The following is an 18,678-nucleotide window of genomic DNA, read 5'->3' as shown; positions in this document are numbered from 1 at the left end:
CAATCGGCTCCCTGTGGGATAAAAGATGGCTTTAAAACTATTTCCAATTTTCAAGGAAGTCAGAAAGGCCAATCTGAAGAGCCGTCTCTTCTGTGCCCTAACCTGCAGCCGCTGTGGTGACCCCGCTGGGCCTCAGGCCGAGCCTCCTCACTCGTACTTTCCACAGACTTCCACGACGGTTCCTCCCCCGCCCCCTGCCGTCCACGGCTGCCAGTGTCTGTGAAAGGAGCTAACGTGTAGTGAGTTCTGGTTCTGTGCCGGGTGCTACGAGGTATGCTGTGGCGTGCGTTTTCCTCCCGTGGAAGTTTACCAACCAGTTCTCAGTCAGAGACCACTAGAACAACAGCTGCCGTTTCTAGAGTACTTGTTACAACTAAGGAACTACAGACATCGCGTCATTTAACTTGACCGTAATTTATTAGATAAGCGCCATCCCCGTTTCCTAGGCCTGGAAACAGAGTCACAGAGTTATTGTGTCTGAGGTTGTTAGACCGTTAAGTGGCAGAGGCGGGTCATCACCCTCGTGGCTGTGTGGCCCTGTCTGGGCACGCGGCTTCTCCTGGAAGGTTTCTCTTAACAGCATCTTCCTGACGTGCCGGTGGTTTTCTCTCCGCTGCCCGTGAAATAATTGAGTAGATATTACCCGCAGCTGTCAGATTGTGGAAATGCCATAGGAGTTGATGTTCCTTTATATGCACAGAAACAAAATGCCGGTTCATGAAAAATGTTTGCTGTCAGTTGGTACAACCATTAAATGGAAAACTCTTTGACGTTATGTCACGAAGGTGAAGACCCACACACCCTTTGGCCCAGCAATGCCCTTGGTCATTGCACATCCCAGAGACTCCTGTGCACGTGTGTATTGGGACATATATAAGATTGTCCACAGTGGTCTAACAGTTGTAGCGACTCATTACTTAGCTGTTCAGAGTAATCACTTTTCCTAAATAGTTATTGTCAGAGCCCCAGACCAAAAACAACCCAAATGTCCATCAGCAGTAGAGCGGGTGAATAAAATCGTGGTATATTTGTGTGATGAAATACCTACCGTTCAGCAATGCAAATGAACAGTATACAGGTGCTTGTAGCTACACGGTTGATTCTTAAATACAACGCTGAGCAGAAGAGGCAGACACGTGTGGAAATGTACTGTGTGGTTCCGTCTGCACCCTACGAGGGAGACGGGCACACAGGGAAACACGCAGGTGCACACAGACCCCAGTAGTGGACCACGTGGAGGGCGGTGTGGTCGTAGCCTTGGGCTTTGGGGACCCTGGGAAGGTTGGTTTTCTTGACCCAGGCGAAGGCTGCTGGAGTCACTTTAGCATTTTGTTGTACCATGTATGTTTTATGCGCTTTTTTGTATGTGTGCAAAAAGGTTAAAGCATTTGATGGCAGACTGTTTTATTTTACTGTGCGTTCAAGGGATCGGGTTTGACCCACGCTAGGGACACATGTTTGGTTGACAGAGAAGCTTGGCGGTAGAATATCTCTGGATGAACAGGACACTCTGAATAGTTACTCTGTCGATCTCTGCCTTTCTCTTGTAACTCGGATGCAGGCACTCTCGGCTTACGAAGAAAATGAAGTTTTGGCAGGTTGTACATAAATCAGTTCCTGAGGTCATGGGAGAGTATATTATTTAAAGCAAATACTCACACTCTTTGATTTATTATTCCCTCTCCCCACCCGACATTACTCAGGCCTTTGTTTATTGGGTTTGCTTAATGTAGGGTAGAGCTCTGCCCGGCAGCGTTCGTGACCCCTCGGATCCAGAGACAGAGTGGAAGGCAGTGTGCACATGCCACAGCCCTCGTGTTGCACCCTAAATCCTGCTCCTGAGACACTTCTGGCGGTGCCTAAGGGTCAGGCTTCTAAGGCATTCTTTTAAAAACAGCATTTTCTTCTGGTGAAGCATCGCGATTGAAATTTAAAGGAACAAATCTTTCACGTCAGTGGTTCTTATTTATTTGACTTAGAATAAATCACCATAAACTTAAAAAGTCACCATAAGCACAAACGCTTGCATTTCTGGGGACAAGTGTGCGTGCGGTAAATGCAAATCGTATGAAGTCCCAGAAGCAAGTAGCCGTTCACCTGGATAGTCTTGGGAACTCACGCTTTCCGAAGCACATGTGCGAAGGGGGCAGCCAGACGCCGAAACGCTTTGTCAGAGGCCCTTCCTGCCGGAGAAGCAGCTGAGTAAACAGTGTGCAGCCTGCACGAGGAGCCGGAGGCCACAGGCCGGTGGGTTTGTGTCCCCGCGAGACCCGCCGCTGCCACCTCCGTGCGCGTCGCCCGTGGAGAGCGAGGCCGTGGCCGGAGTGCCGCGGAAAAGTGTGGCCCGGAGATGTGCTCTCCCGGCAAAGAGTTTCGAGATCTGATTTCGTGACAGCGGGGCATTTACATGTTTACAAAGTAGAGCTGGGGACGGGACCGTGTCGGGGAGGAGGGTGTATTCTCGATGAACGATCCTGTCTCTCTGAAGCTGGTCGGTTGGTGCCGCCGCTCCACCCGCACGTGTTTTCCGGTACGTGCCGGAGTGCTCGGAGCAGGCCCGACTTCGAGTCTTGTGTAGCTGACGAGTCCGCCCGAGAGAGAAGGGCCACGTCGCCGCACTGGAGGCAGAGCACGCGGGCCTCGTCCCGCAGGGGCTCGTGCTTCCGTTCTTTCTGTCCGAGAAATTTATGGCAACGGTTAACGCCCATTGAAGGTTTACTACGTGCGAGGCTCCGGGCTGCCTATTTTATATGATCCCATCTAATCTTACCTACAGGGTAAATATTATTATTTCCATTTTATGGTGAGGACATTGAGCTACAGGCAGGTCAAGCGAGGCTCCCGGGGCCATAAAGTGAGGAGGTGGCGAGGCTTCGTACGTGCAGAGCACGTGTTCCGACCGCTGGCCCGCGCGTTTCCCCAAAGGCTCCCTGTGTTCCCCGTCGTTTCGGTAGTGGACGTATAATGGTGGAGTTTCACTGTATCTTGCTCTTGTGTTTCCAGAAATCAAGCGTGGCTCGTGTGACTGATTCCTGGGTGGTGGATACGGTGCTAGATTCTCATATTTCACTATACGTATTAAAAGTCTATAAAACAAGGGTTTATAATGGTTACGTTTGTCTGGAAGTTTGCTGACACAGCTATACGGGCTGTATATAAATCAGTCTGTCGTCAGAGGGGTGTGCTTTTAAAGCAAATAATCACTGGCTTACCCACCCCACCCTGCCATGTTCGTTTAGATGGAAGTTGTTTGTTGGTTTTTTTTTGTTTTAATGCCAGAATTTTGATGTTTTGCCACAGCGTGTTTGCAGCAATGATGAAAGTTTCTCCCGACTCATAATCCCAGCCCAAATGCATTTTGTTTTGAATTCTTAACCCCTTAAAAATAAAGTTATAAACGTAAGATTAGTGTTCCCAATTCTGCTTGGCGCTGTGATTCAGAGCTATGAGGGAGTTTGACACGGTGACCCAAAATAGGGAGCTTGGCCAGATAACCCCTTAGTGTCTTTGTCTCCCTTGCAACTCACCTGTTTCATCGCACATTTACACATATTAGCCATGCTAAGCTCTGCACCCTGAACAGTTTTGTATCAGACTCAACGCGATGCCAAGTACGTGGGAATTATTTACTAAGCGTTATGAATGGATTTTAGTAGAATTTTAAATTGCTCAACTAAGTCAGAGTTCTACTAATCTGGATGTAATAAAGACAACACTTTTTTTTTTTCCCTTGAGAAGTAGTTTTTTATTGTCTTGAGTTCATTTTAGTCATTTAGCATTTTACTTGAAAGGCATTTGTGTGGCCACTAACTTTTTTCGTCAGCGAAGCTTATTTTTACATAACTGTAGACTCAGCATGCAGTTGCAAGAAATAACGTACATTTGACATTCCCACCAGCCACGTCCAAGTAATCGAGTTTTGCCGCATCCTCACCGGCCTTTGGAGACTGCCCGTATACTCCGTTTTCCCCACCGATACGTCGTGCAAAGCCATGTTCAATATCACACCAGGATATTGACCTTGATGCATCACCACAAGGATCCTTCCTGTTGCCCTTTTACAGCCACGCCTATTCCCTCCCCTCCCACCTCACCCCCTCCTCAGCCCGTGGCAACCACCACCTGTTCTCCACTTTCACAATGTTGTCATTTCAAGAATGTTCTGTGAATGCAGTCAGAGAGCGTGTAGTCTTTGGAGATTGGCCGCTTGCATGCAGCATAACTGTCTGGAGAACCATCCAGGTGGCTGCGTGAATCAGCGGTTCGTTCCTTTTACTGCTGAGTGTTGTCCCACGTGTGAGTGTAGCGCCGTTTCTTTAACTGCTCACTTGTTGAAGGGCATCTGGGTTGTTTCTAATTTTTGGCTACTCTGAGAATAAAGCTGCTGTAAACATTCACGTACAGACTTTGTGTGAACATAACTTTTCGTTCCTCTGGAATAAGTGTCCAGGAGTACAGTTGCTAGGTCGTCTGCTGGTTGCATGTTAGTTTTCAAGAAACTGCCCAACTGTTTTCCAAAACCTGTTTGCAAAACCTGTACAGTTTACATTCCTACCAGCCATGTCCAAGTAATCAAGTTTCTCTGCATCCTCACCGGCCTTTGGTATCGTCACTCCTATTTTTTAAAGCTACCCTGGTAGGTGTAGGGTGATACCACATTGTGGCTTCAGTTTGAATTTCCCTGATAAGTAATGATTTTGAACATCTTTTCATGAGCTTATTGGCCATCCGTGTATCCTCTTTGGTGAAATGTCTGTCTGTGTCTTTTCTCATTTCTAATTGGATTTCCTGTTTGCTTTTTTACTACTGAGTTTCGAGAGTTTATATTTTTTAGATACTAGTCCTTTGTCAGATACACGGTTTGGAAGTATGTTCTCTCTCCAACTTGTCTTTCAGCCTCTCGACAGGGTCTTCAAAAGTTTTTGACTGTGACAGAGTCGGCTTTGTCACCTCTTCCTTTAATGAGTCATGCTTTTGGGGTCAAGTGGGAGAACTCTTTGCTTGGCCGTAGATTCCAAAGGTTTTCTCCTAAAAGTTTTGTACTAGTATGTTCTATATGTAAGTCCATTACCCACTTTGAGTTAATTTTTGTACAAGAAATGAGACTTAGGTCAAGGTTCCTTTTTCCCCTCTGGATATCCAGTTATCCAGTGCCACACGTTGAAAGGCTCTATTTCTTTCATTGAATTGCTTCTGCACTCTTGTCAAAAACCAGATGGGCATACTTGGTTGAGAGTCTATTTCTAGATTCTTCATTCTGTTCCATTGGTCTATGTGTCTATCCTGCCAATACCACACAGTCTTGATTGCTGTAGCTACATAATAAGTCCTGAAATTAGATAGACTGATTGCTCCCTCTTTATTTCTTTTTTAAAAAATATTTTAGCTATTCTAGATCCTTTGTCTTTCTGGATAAATTTCAGGACAGTCTTTTCTGTGTCTCCAAAAAATTTAGTTTGGATTTTGATAGGAATTTTATTAAACTTGTATATCAATTTGGGGAGAATTGACATCTTCACGATGTTTGAATCTTGCAGTTGAGGAACATAGTATGTCTCCCCATTTATTTAGATCTGTTTTGATTTCTTTCATCCACATTATGTAATTTTCGTATGCAAGTTCCACACATATTTTGTTAGATTTACACCTAGATACTTTTCTCTTTTGTTTACGTATACAATTGTAAATGACACTGTATTTTTAATTTCAGTGTTCATGTGATGACAATATACAGGCATATAATTTATTTTTGTATATTTATCTTATATCCTGCAACCTTGCCTAACTCTTACTAGTTCTATGAGTTTTACCTTTTGTTTCTCCTCACGTTTATTTAACATTTTCTGTGTGCCAGGCATTATGTTAAGACTTTCCACGTGCTTGTCCAAGTTCAGTAGGTAGTAGAGCCAGAATCTTGAGAGGCAGACTATTTGGTCACTTCATTTGTTACTTTGACAGATATTTAAGGAGAACCAAATGGGCCACAGTGGATGCAGACACAGGGCTCCTGCCCTCCTGGATCCTACAGTCTGAAACTGGCATTAGAAGTAACACAAATGGTTATATGATAAAAAACAAGTTAATTAGTTATAATTTAATTAACAGCATTTGACTCATACTCTAAGTCAGTAAAGCAGCGACACCTTAGCCAGCCTTGTGGAGCGGGAACATCCAGGGAGGGCTTCCTAAACAGTGTCCATTATCTTGGGAACGGTTTTCCAAGAAGCCAAACTATTCATTGGTTCTTGTCACTTACATCAATTTCTGAAATTCAGAGATGTCTGTGATAAAAGTTCATATGAAGAGAATTGTAAACGTTGGTTGCCAAAGAGCCCAGCAACTCCTGGCCAAAACTGAATGAAGTTTTCCAGTTGCCTCTGTCTCCTTCCCTCCTTTGCCTGCTACTGTGTGAGACCTCCCCCCTACCCTCTGCACCAGTGATTCCCACCGAGGCCCCAGGCTCCTTGACCTCTGTACCAGCCAGCTCAGTCCAGCCCTCTCCAGCTGACCCTCTGCTTGGCTTGGTGCTGCTGGCCATGCCCTGCTTGCAGACTTCCTGTCCTTCCCTTCCACGTTGCCATGTTTCCTCCTCTCTGGAGGGTTCCCTTCCTCCTTTCGCCTGGCGAGCTGGGTTGCGGTGTCATTTGAGATGGAAAAGAGGTCCGTTCAAGGAGTGAGGTGCAGGGTCAGATCCCATTTCTGCCAGTCTGTCTGGGAAAATCATCAGTGTCCCTAAGCCTTGGTAACAGTAACTACAATAAGTTTCTGGTCAGTTGGGGAATAAATCTTACTTGATAGAAATTTGCCCTTCAGACAGCCTTCCGGGTCAAGACCCCTCTACCCTTGAGAAGGGAAGGCACGGACCCCCGGTGGGCACAGTGTACCTGCTCCCACGGCTCGGGGCTGCGGCTGGCCCAAGTGTCACGTTCACAGGAGGGACAGTGGGTCCCGAGCCAGTACTGTCCCCACTCCCGTGTCTTTCCGCCCTCGGCCGGCCCGCAGAAATGAGGATGTTTCCTTCTCTTCCTGTTTCCCCCACTGACCACAGGAGAAATTGCTTGTCTCTGAGTCAGCGTGGAAGAAGGAGAAGGACATCGTTTCCAAGGAGATAGAGAAGCTGCGTGTGTCCATCCAGACCCTGTGCAAGAGCGCGCTTCCCCTGGGGAAGATCATGGACTACATCCAGGAGGACGTGGACGCCATGCAGAACGAGCTGCAGCTGTGGCACAGTGAGAACAAGCAGCACGCCGAGGCCCTGCGGGAGGAACAGAGGTCGGCAGGGGCGAGGGGGGCGAGGGGCCCCCACATCTGTCCAGGGCCCCGGGGGACATCTCCCCTGAAGGAGGAATAGAGGTCGGCAGGGGCGAGGGGTCTCACATCTGCCCAAGGCCCGGGGGGATGGGGAGCCCCCACATCTGCCCAGGGCCCCGGGGGGGATGGGGAGCCTTCACCTCTGCCCAGGGCCTGGGGGACATCTCCCCTGCAGGAGGAACAGCAGTCAGTGGGGGCATGGGGCTGGGGAGGGGGGCCCCACATCTGCCCAGGGCCGGGGAGACATCTCCCAGGAAACCACCACCCTCCCCAAAAGCAACATCTTCTGCATTCATACCACAACATGCACTTTGTAACAAGTAGGAAAGATTTGGAGTTACCTTTCGCACGTGATTAGACGTAGGCAGTAAAAACTATGGGGAACTGTGCAGTAGAGGTATTATTTTTTTATGTGTCTTGCCACAATCCCCCCAATTTTGTAACTGTTTGTAGTTTGACAGTGTTTTCACTTTTTACTCCGGAAGAAATAAATGCAGGTGAACCCATTTTGAAATTGCTACCGTGAAGGAAATAGAACCGCTAAAGAGAGATTTATCTTGGGGAAACGTTTGACAGTCTGTATTTATAATCGTCCCAGCATGAAACTATATCAATTGTTAATGTTTTTTTTTTTTTTTTTTTTTTTCAGAAAAGTGTCTGATTGGACTCAGTGATATATCTCTAAGCCCATATAATAAGCTGTGTTATAACGAAGCTATACTCTTTTATTAGTCTGCTTATTCTTAAAAATTTTCTTAAGATTTAAAATTCCAGCACGACAGGAGTTAGGAAATCACCGAGAACTTTTTGGTGCCGGGTCCAGCGTGGTTACTTGTTAGCACGTCTTACGTTTCGTTTAACGTACTAAAAAGTAGCACCCAGATGGTTCTTCCTTCGCAAAACTGATGTTGCTTTATGGCAGGGTGGTTGGACACCATCACTCTTTTTGTATTTATTCTGTATTGATATGCTTAAAAAAAACTAAAGGGAAAGGCTGATCTGACCTCTGCCTTCCCAAGTATGTTCTAGATTTTTCCGGGCATGTAACCCAGCACTGAAAGGCCTCAATGCCTTGGGCAAGGGAGTCCGGAGGGAGGGTCTCTGGGGGGAAGCCCTTGCAGCTGGGTGAGCCTCCCCCTGGAGGAAGGTGAGGGAGGCGGAGGGCTGCCCGGGGCGGCGGTCTTGGTGGCTGCGCCGTCCCCAGGGCTCTCTGCAGCGTACGTCACGTAAGGACTTCAGACACATTAGGCTCCTGTGTATAATTTCACGTTTGACTCCACTTCGGGTCGCGGTGAGGCTGTGACCCCCGTCGTTCCCAGGCGTGAGGCTTTCGTCCCTCCGTGTCATCACCCGAGCATGTTCGTACTCCTAGCCCTTTTCTCTGGATGCCGTGAATAACCTCCGTTTGTCTTCTTGCGTCATTTTGGTCAAGAAGCGCGCGTCCGCGGGGCCGCGTGGTCCTCACGAGCCCCTGTGTTGTTTCCCGCCAGCATCACGGACTGTGCCGTGGAGCCCCTGAAGGCCGAGCTGGCAGAGCTGGAGCAGCTGATCAGAGACCAGCAGGACAAGATCTGCGCCGTGAAGGCCAACATCCTGCGGAACGACGAGAAGATCCAGAAAATGGTGTGCAGCATCACTCTGAGTTCCAGAAGGTGAACGCTCGGGCGTCTCGGAAGCCGCCAGTCCTCCTCGGGCCGAGAATAAAAAGGGAGAGAGAGCCTCGCTCCTCTCTAAGCTCAGTTTCCCGAAAAAAATGAAGTTTTCGGTGTCCTCCGACCGACGCGCAGGCACGCTCCCGCCCGGAAGGGCCGTGTTCTCGTACCTTCCTCCCGCGGGCGTGTGGCCCGTGGAGGGGACCCCCGCACGCGTGTTCTCCGTGTCTCGGCTGCGGCCTGTGTGCTCAGCTCTGTGCCAGAACCCTCCAGCAGGCGAGCGGTGCTGGCGCGCCGGGGAGACCCGCGTCCCTCGTCTTCGGGTCTCGGGCCTCGAGTCAGGCACCGGCACTTACACGCAGAACGGGGCCCCAAGATGAGCGAGGTTCACTTTGAGTTCATCCCCCCTTGCAGAGGGGTCATTTGAGCCTGTATCTCTAGGAGGCACGTGGGAGGTTTTTAAACCTCTTACCCACGGCCCGCGCTGCTCGAGGTCATTTTCCCATGGGTCCCTGTTGCCTCTGGCTTGTGTTTACAGCCTTAAAGTTCAGAGATTTGAGGAGGTTTCAGTATGTCCTTGGCGGGCGTCTGGCCCCCGGGTTCTCCCCACGGAGGCAGCAGTGAGCCCGGGTGGGGGGCCTCGCTGTCCTGCGCCCGCGGCTTCGGCCTCTTCCCTCTTCCCTCTTCCGTGCTCAGTCGTGCGTCCCTGGGAGGCAGGAAGACTTCGAAGGATGCACCAGTTGACCCCATTTTTTTGATGTTACCATTTTTTTTTGGAAATTGTTTTTTAAAGCAAGGCTTTTTAAAAACATGGTTTATATTTAGTTTTTCACATACGATATCGTCAACACTTACAAAAGTCTTAACTTTGTATGTAAAGGATTTCCCCCGGTCAGAGACATACTCACAGGTCTTGGGTTCTGGGTCCCGATACCGTTATTTCTAGATATTTGTTGTGTGACCCACGCAGTGCCATTGAAACGCTAGAATTGCCTGAGGAGTTTTGCTTCTTTAAGGATTTGCACAAGTGGCATGGGTAGGTTTTCTTCCTGGCATTTCCAAAATACGTCCTTTTCTAAGGTAGTTACGTGATCTTCCAAGCTGAATACGCTTGACATCCGATGATTAAGTTCCGCCGTTTCCACACCCGGGCCATCTCCTCGTTTCTACAGCGCACCGTTAAATTGTGTGATCAGATTGTGCTGAGTATGTTGTGGGAGGCGGGCGGCCGGCGAGTTAACTGTCCTTTGTACACTTCTCTCTCTCCTACTGAGTTGAACGACTTAGCCCTACAGGGACTGTTTTGCTTCAAGATGTCTGCCTTTTATGAATTTGTATATCTGAATAGAGTTTTTGTGTTGCAAAAAAATTGCATACATTTTATGTGAGTCAGATTTTGTATGAAGTAGTTTATCAAATTGTATCATAAAATTTATTTTTATTTTATACATAAATCATTAAAAACGATCACATATTTTTGCTAGAAGCGTATGGGTTGTGCAATTCAGTTCGCACCTGGAAAAAACATTTATAAGCATTTGGGAGTTTTCTTATTTTCAAATGTGCGTATTTTGCTTTTTCTGGTGAAGAAAGTTCAGGGAAATTTATCTTTTCATTCATATCATGACACTTACACCTCTTCTGTGTAAATTGAGGTTTTATAAGCCAGGTAAGCACTTATCAGAAATTTCAGGATCATTCATGAAGTTGTAGAAAGTCTCTGCATGTGATTATGACCGTATCTTATCATAGGCACAGTCAGTCCTCAGGTTATTCATTACTTTGAGAAAATACACAAAGGAGATCATTAAGTGTTTTCCTCTACTTCGGCTGAGACATTTCCAGGAAGTACTGAAGTCACACTGCAGGAATTTTAATTTAAAAGTTGAGCTCTTCGAAGAGAATGTGTAAAGCTTTGGAAAAATTAATTCGGGACTAAAATTTGAGCTTTCTGCTCCCGTATTCACGCTTATTTTTCTTTTCAGTAAGCAACTTAAAAAAATAGTAACGACTGAAATCTGTGAAGATGATGTCATTTAGTGGCACAAAGTGCGGGTTAGGATCTGGGGTGGCCTGGAATTGCATTCGTGCTGACAGGTCCCCTGAAGTGTACTTGGACTTGATCGCTAAGCTGCGCCCGCCTCGCTGAGACGCATCTTCCGTCCGTGCGCAGTGTCAGGGCGTAGAGCGAAAGCAGGGCCAGCAGGGCCGGGACCCGCATCCGAATGAACAGGTAGATGTCAAAGGTCACAGGCCGAGGGTGACCCGTTCGCTCGAGCTTCCGTAAGAATCCGGCTCAAACGAGGCCGCGCACAGCAAGACCATGTGCTCAGCGGTTCCCGCCGATGGGGAAGACATTCCGCTCAGAGCTGGACTCTGAGCCCAGCTCCGGAATCTTCCACCCACGCCGGCGATGCAGAGAGCCGCTCGCCTCCTCGCCTCCGTGGCCACGCCTCCGAGGAGCCAAGCACCGCCTCCTTCGAGCAGGCTTCCGCGCGGTCCGCAGCAGAGGGTGGAAGTGAGAACGGGAGTCGCGGAGGCCCCCTAGCGGCAGAGGCCGGAACTCCTGTCCGGCTCCGGAGCCGAGCTGGGGCCTGCACTTGGGCTCTGAGGTTAGCTGTCCTGCGATGCGCTTTATAAATAAAAAGCTTTTATATTTTTCTAAGAGGTGTTTTGATAAGTATAGTTTATACAAGCCTTACAGTAAGGCAGAAGTGAGACGCTGCAAGACTCCCTTTTTTGTTCGTTAACGAGCATCTTCATAAAGGGAGATTGGGAAGGACATTTTTTTTAACTTTTTTTTTTTTTTAATTTATTTTTGCAAGACAGTGAGAGACAGAGTGCTAGCGGGAGAGGAGCAGAGAGGGAGACACAGAATCCAAACCAGGCTCCAGGCTCCGAGCTGTCTGCACAGAGCCCGATGCGGGGCTTGAACTCACAAACTGTGAGCTCCTGACCTGAGCCGAAGTCGGTGCTTAACTGACTGAGCCACCCAGGTGCCCCAGGGAAGGACTTTTTTAAAATTCAGCTAGAGAAAAGACATTTAAATGGCTTTGAAACTATAAAAAATTTTAAATCCATATTTAGAGCTGAGTTCCGAATTGATGGCTTCTTCAACCAAGCAAGGAGATCTTTCTGGTAAGAAAACGGGGTTCAAAACGTGAAGTCCGTAAATGACACGGAGGCTGTGCCCGGTTAGCCGGGGAGGGGTCCGGGCGTTGTAGACCACAGTGTGATCAAAACCTACGCTGCCCTCCCCGGGCCAGAGCTGCCAGCAGGGCGCCCTCGGGCCCCCGCCCCCTTGTCACCTGCCAGGCAGTCACAAGGGCACGCAGGACGGAGGGCCTCCGGGCTCATCAGTCACCCTCACGTCGTCTGTTTGGTCCTTCACTGTGCTCTCACGTCTCCCACTTGGGTCTCAGAAAAGCCTTTTAGCGCCACCATCGCCACGACCGTAACGATCAGAAAGCACTTAAGTTTGCCCTTCAGAACCTTCCTCGAAGCCAGTACCCGGCTGGACGCTACCAGCTGGCGTGCGCGGGGCTCCCTCCCCGGGGGACACTGGTGTGAACGCGGGCGCTGCTGCTCCCCCGCGGGGGCGTGGTCCCGCCCCGACGGGCTCTGGCTTTTCTCCAGGGTCCCTCCCGGTAGGGACGGCCCAGGACGTGCGTGGTGGCCCGTGGCCGTCGGGGCGTCGAGGGCCGTCAGGCGCTGGTGGGCTCTGCAGCCGGCGGGGTTGTTAAGCCAGATCGCGGCTGTGCTGTCTAGACCTCAGGCATCTGGCGAGGTGTCCGCTCCCCTGGGGACAGACGTGGGAATGTCCGGATTCGTCATCGGTGGAAGGACCTCGCCAAAGAGGCCGCGTCTGTGAATGGTGTTGCCCTGGAGGGAATTGCCAGTGGGCCTGCCTCCTGGACATCCTTCCCAACCACTGTCTGGGGGGGAGCTGTGGCAGGCGGGTCTGTGTGACTCACACCCGGCCTGAGTGTGTGGGCCGGACCCACACACTGGAGAACCGACTCCGCACGTGGGAACGTGAATCGGGACCAGCCCTGCCGCGGGGAAGGATGGCAGGAAGCATCAGGACGTGACGGGGGCTGCGTGGCCTTGGAAGCACCGTGGAGAGCCCCGTGTTGTCTCATGAAGCCGGACTCTGCGACCTTGGGAGGCGTTGGAGGAGACGAGGCCCGGCTGGCCCTGGGCCACGGCCTGATCGTGGCTCCCACCAGAGCCCAGCAGGGCACCCTGTGACTGTGCTGTGTGAAAATGAGTTTTTAATATTTTTAAATGTACTTTATTTTATTTTTTCAATATTTATTTTGAGGGGCACCTGGGTGGCTCAGTCAGTTGAGCATTGGACTTTGGATCAGGTCACGATCTCACAGCTTGTGAGTTTGAGCCCCACGTCGGGCTCTGTGCTGACAGCTCGGAGCCTGGAGCCTGCTTCGATTCTGGGTCTCCCTCTCTCTCTGCCCCTCCCCTGCTCACGCTCTGTCTCTCTCTCTCTCAAAAATGAATAAACGTTCAATTTTTTTTTAATATTTATTTTGAGAGAGAGAGAGAGAGAGAGCGCGCAAGCAGAGGGAGAGGGAGAGAGAGAGTCCCATGTAGGCTCTGCAGTGTCAGCACAGAGCCCTCTGTAGGGCTCGATCTCGTGACCACGAGATCATGACATGAGCCAAAATCCAGAGTCACTTAACCGACTGAGCCTCCCAGGTGCCCGAAGATGATTTTTTTAAAAAAGAAACTTACCCTTTCTTTTATGTATCATTATCCTTAATCATTCCAGTTTTTTGTGTATTTCTGTATGGCATCATTATAATTTTTAAAACACGGCTCTACAGTTTCATTTAAGGTGGTCTTTATTTTTGAAGAGGTGATCTGTTGACACGGATCAGTAACGTAAGTGGCAGGAAGGAGACCACACGGAGACCTCCCTCCCTCCCGTCCCTGCCCCTGCAGGCAGCCATCCCATTGGCCGCGCTGTTTCTTTAGGGAAAAGCAAGCAGACTGAGTACACACTCTTCTACTCCCCACAACACACAGAGTCACGAAGGGTAGCATGCCGTATATACTGTTCCACACCTTGCTTTTCTTTTTTTTTATTTATTTATTTATTTATTTATTTATTTATTTATTTATTTATTTTTGAGACAGAGAGAGACAGAGCATGAACGGGGGAGGGGCAGAGAGAGAGGGAGACACAGAATCGGAAACAGGCTCCAGGCTCCGAGCCATCAGCCCAGAGCCTGACGCGGGGCTCGAACTCACAGACCGTGAGATCGTGACCTGGCTGAAGTCGGACGCTTAACCGACTGCGCCACCCAGGCGCCCCAACACACCTTGCTTTTCAAGTGTGCTCTGGGGCACCTGGGGGGCTCAGTCGGTTAAGCGTCCGACGTCGGCTCAGGTCATGATCTCGCGGTCCGTGAGTTCGAGCCCCGCGTCGGGCTCTGGGCTGACGGCTGGGAGCCTGGAGCCTGCTTCGGATTCTGTGTCTCCCTCTCTCTCTGCCCCTCGCCCTCTAATGCTCTGTCTCTCTCTCTCTCTCTGCCCCACCCCTGCTTGCGCGCTCTCTCTCTCTCTCAAAAATAAACATTGAAAAAATTTAATAAACTCCTCTTACACTCATAGATTCAACTCCCCATGATCAGGATGGGTTATTCTGACTCATCGATTAGTTCTGTTACGTATTCATCATCCCTGTTTCTTGTCGCCCAGTGCTTGCCATCTGGTTGTGAGAGATGGGCCCCCCGCCCCGCCGTGTTGTCAGTTACCCCAGTCTTCTGTGGGTGCCCTGTCCTTGGGGCGTGGTCCCCCAGTGCTCCTGGAGTGCCGCAGGCTGACGGTACGGGGAGCTGTGCGTCCCCTGCCAGAGGCTGCCGCTCCCTTCCTCACCTCTGCACCACAAGGGACACTGGTGAAAGCTTTCTCCAGTGCCTTCCGAGACGGTGTGGAGGACACCTGTGAGGAGGGTGCATACCCCCGCTGCCCACGGCCCCCGGGACTCACGTTCTTGCCCGCCGGCAGCCACCCAGGGAGCCCGCGTTCCCGGCCGGGCTGTGTTCCCCACTGTCACTTCGAATGGATGGTCCCCTCCTGGGTCTTAATACAACCCATACCTGGAAAGGCCCTTGGCAGACTTGAAAATCAAAACCGGGACCCGGACGCTCGGGTGACTTTTCATCGCTGGCTTCTGTGCCGTGTTCCTGGGTCACCGCATTTTGCTGAAGCACAGACAGTTTTGTATCAGCGATGGTCGGTGGATGGGTGTGGTTTCAAGCGTAACAAGGCGGGAGCCCAGGCCAGAAGCTTGGCCTGCTGGCCCGTGGGGCACGACAGGCCTGCTTTCCCTACGACGGGCCTTGGGGTCATCCATGGGACTGTGCCCCTCGCCCACGGGGAGGAGACGGGGTGGGGAGGGGGGCAGGAGCCGGTGACACGCACGGCCTGGGCCCTGTGTCGGTCCTCGCCTCACCTCGCCTCCGCTGGCAGAGAAGGACAGTCTGGTGAGGCCTGGGGGGCGGGCGCCCCACCAGGTGCCTTTTGCCCTGATGAACTGTTCTCATCTGGTGACAGAGGCTTCCCTTTCCCTTAAGAAACCCCCAAGGCAAAGACAAGATCTTGGTGGGAAGAAGGCCACGGTGGCCTGGGAGTGGAGCTTGGGGTTTGGGGTCCGTGTGGCCTGGACACCCCCTCCTGTACCTCTGAGCCTGTGGTCATGGCCCCCTCAGGCTCCGGGGGCCTGGCAGGAGCCATGGGGTGTTCCCAGCTGGTTGGCCCACGTCCTCTTGTGGGCAGAGGTTCTCACACCTGATTTTCTACTAGCGGAGGGAGGCCGCCCACTGAAATGTGCCGCAGACACGCAGTTAAGTCCAGATACAAGTCCAGTCTTGCGCGGTTAGAGAGCCCACGACTAGCATTTTCCTGGGAGGGAACAGGACAGCGGTCTGAGCTGAAGTCTCGCAGGAAGGCCTTGCCTGGTCCTCGAGCCTGAGGATAAACAGGGCAGGGAAGGGCACAGGTCTGCCATGGCCGGCTGGCCCCTACGTGGGGGCTCCCGCCTGCCGGGTGGTGGCACTGAAAATAGAGACGCCTGCCAGAGGTTCGTGGCTTCGAAGCCGGGCACGGGGCCCGTTAGAGCTAACGGGGCCCGGCACTTCTGGGAAGATTTGTTTTCTCTTCCCAAAGTGAGTGAGGCCCTTCTGGCTTGGCAGTGAGAAGCCAGTGAGACTCTGGGCTCTCCCAGGCAGAGGAGCCGCTTGCCCGCCCACCCGATGGCCGGTCAGGTGCGGGTCCCCTGGGCCCTGGGCGTTGTCATGGTCCCAAGCGCCAGCAACCCTGGAGGACTGAGGCGCAGACACCCTCCACCGCCCCAAACCAATCTGTAAATTGAATGCAGTGAAAAAAAAAGTCCACATGGGGATATGGAAGAAATTTAAGCCGATGCTATACTACAGAGCTATCGTAATTAAAACGAAGTATAGGAAAACATAAATTAATCAATAAAACAGCACAGGAACTTCCGACCACAGAGGTAAACCCGGGGATTTCATTTCTGATGAATGTGGTATTTCAAAACAGGCGGTTCGGATTGTTGTGAGAGTAAATGGTATTGAAGCCTACGGTTATCCACGTGGCAAAAATAAAGTTATAACCTTGCCTCGGACCACATGCAAAGATAAGTTCCAAAAAAATTAACTTAAAAATATGAGACTACTAGAAGAAAATAATTGAAGAATACTTTGCATTGATCATATTTATAGATGTGTTTGTTATTTCTTAGCACATTTATTATCATACTATTTATATATTTATGTCATTTAAAATAGTTCTTTTTTGGGACGCCTGGGTGGCTCAGTCAGTTAAGCGTCCGACTTCAGTTCAGGTCATGATCTCACGGTGTGTGAGTTTGAGCCCTGCGTCGGGCTCTGTGCTGACAGCCCGGAGCCTGGAGCCTGCTTTGGATTCTGTGTCTCCTTCTCTCCTTACCCGCCCTCCCCACCCCACCCCCCCTCCCGCTCACTCTCTCTCTCTCAAAAATAAATAAACATTAAAAAATTTAAATAGTTCTATTTTGGGGCACCTGGGTAGCTCAGTCGGTTAAGTGTCTGAGCCTTGAGTTTGGCTCAGGTCATGATCCCAGGGTCGTGGGGAAAATATCTCAGGGTCTAGCCAAGCAAAAGTAAAAATCAGATGGCCCCCTTGGAAGAATATTTACAACATCTCTAACAGAGTTAATATTCATAATAGATGAAGACTTTTAATTAATAAGCAAAATACTTACGGCCCAATTGGAAGATGGATGAAAGATATAGTCAATTCATAGAAGATGCCAGTGGGGAAGAACGCGTGAGACCGACGTTTAACCTTCCTGTCAAGAAATAACATGGCTGAGAGTCTAGAATCCAGACAGGACAGAGTTAACCTGGGTTGGAATCCCAGCAGGTCAGGGCGCCCTGCTTTCGGCCTGTGCTGGGCTCCCTTACTGGCTTGTGACTTTGGGCAAGTGGCCGAAACTTCCTGCCTCACTTTCCCCTGTATTTGGGTTAATCCACATGGCACCTACTTTGTGGGTTATCGTCAGAAATTGCATTCCTGGTTACGAAGTACAAATATCAGTCATTGGCATACAGTAGGCTCTATACGAGTATTGGCCATTCATCACGATCTGTGTCAATATCATAGGGCACAGTTTTCAGCTGGCAAAAGTTAAAAAGACCCAATACTACGTGGTGTGGTCGAGGATGTGGTGGTGTAACTTGTTCACTATTTTTAAAGGGTGTTTTGGAAGTACTTCTCAAAACTAAAAACGGGAAATCTTTTTCCGACCCAGGAGAAAGCTGAAGCAGACACATGAGCGCCATCGACAAATAAAAGGTCTGGAGGGTGGGAGCAGGGTAGCACCTGTTCTCTGTGGCTGTAGGACTGACCCCTGGGTGACAAATGTGCAGTGACAGACTTTGGGTCTGAATAAGGAAGGAGTCTCCACTCACATACAGATTGGTTCAGAGACGGTGTGGCTGGTCCGGGTAGATAGTGAGAGCCCCGTCACAGGAGGTATGCAGGCAGAACTGGTGACCATTTCTCAGGGAAGCTGTTGAGGATTCCACTGGATGCTCCTGCAGCTACTCCCGGTCCTTGCCCACCCCCAGTAAGGAAGAAACCAGCCCACCATCCCGGGTCCCCACCCCAGCCCCTTACTGCCCTGTCTGCTGTCTCTTAACACGCACACCCCCTCGTGCACAAAGGCTAGAGCTTCAGGCCTCAGCAGAGAAGATCTTCAGGACCCCGGCAGGCTGAGCCTGGCTGTGGTTGCTGGTCCCCTCAAGGCCCCTGTCACCGCTCAAGTTTGCCTGGAGAGGCCTGTCTGGGCCCCAAGTGCCCTCCTCCAGCCAGGGAGCTTCCGTCCTTCTCTCCTGCACGGAAACCGCCTCCGCCACGGCCCCGGGGACACCAGGGGAACATTGCAGGCAGCTCCTGATGAGATGTGCCTCTCGGAACAGATACTGACTGGGACGAGGGCATTCCCTGTGTGAGATCCTTCCGGGATTTTCCAAAATTGTCATTTACACTCCGGGGCTAGGCTGTCTTCTGCGATCACAGGCCCGGCGCTGGCCGGCTGCCTGGCTGCCTGGATTGGCTGCAGTCGCCCTGGGCTTTGAACCTCAGTCAGGGCTCCCTGTCCGGGAAGTCTCCTCTCCTGTTCTGCTGG

General features: G+C 50.6%; 1 protein-coding gene across 6 annotated transcripts in view; it reads left to right on the top strand.

The window, feature by feature from the left end:
• TRAF3IP1 (TRAF3 interacting protein 1) overlaps positions 1-10,430 on the top strand; it is a 60,447-nt gene extending 50,017 nt beyond the window's left edge. For 5 of the 6 annotated variants that reach the window (XM_049614560.1, XM_049614559.1, XM_049614562.1 and 2 more), the window contains 2 exons: positions 7,049-7,272; positions 8,802-10,430. In XM_049614560.1, the coding sequence (XP_049470517.1) occupies positions 7,049-7,272; positions 8,802-8,967 (390 nt within the window). In that variant the 3' untranslated portion in view covers positions 8,968-10,430. The remainder of the gene's footprint in view (positions 1-7,048; positions 7,273-8,801) is intronic. The other variant, XM_049614561.1, reaches the window with a different exon arrangement.
• Positions 10,431-18,678: the final 8,248 nt, after the last annotated feature.

Source organism: Panthera uncia (genome assembly GCF_023721935.1).
Source record: "Panthera uncia isolate 11264 chromosome C1 unlocalized genomic scaffold, Puncia_PCG_1.0 HiC_scaffold_3, whole genome shotgun sequence".
In the NCBI taxonomy this organism is placed as follows: domain Eukaryota; kingdom Metazoa; phylum Chordata; class Mammalia; order Carnivora; family Felidae; genus Panthera; species Panthera uncia.
This window is presented reverse-complemented; position numbering and strand designations above follow the sequence as displayed.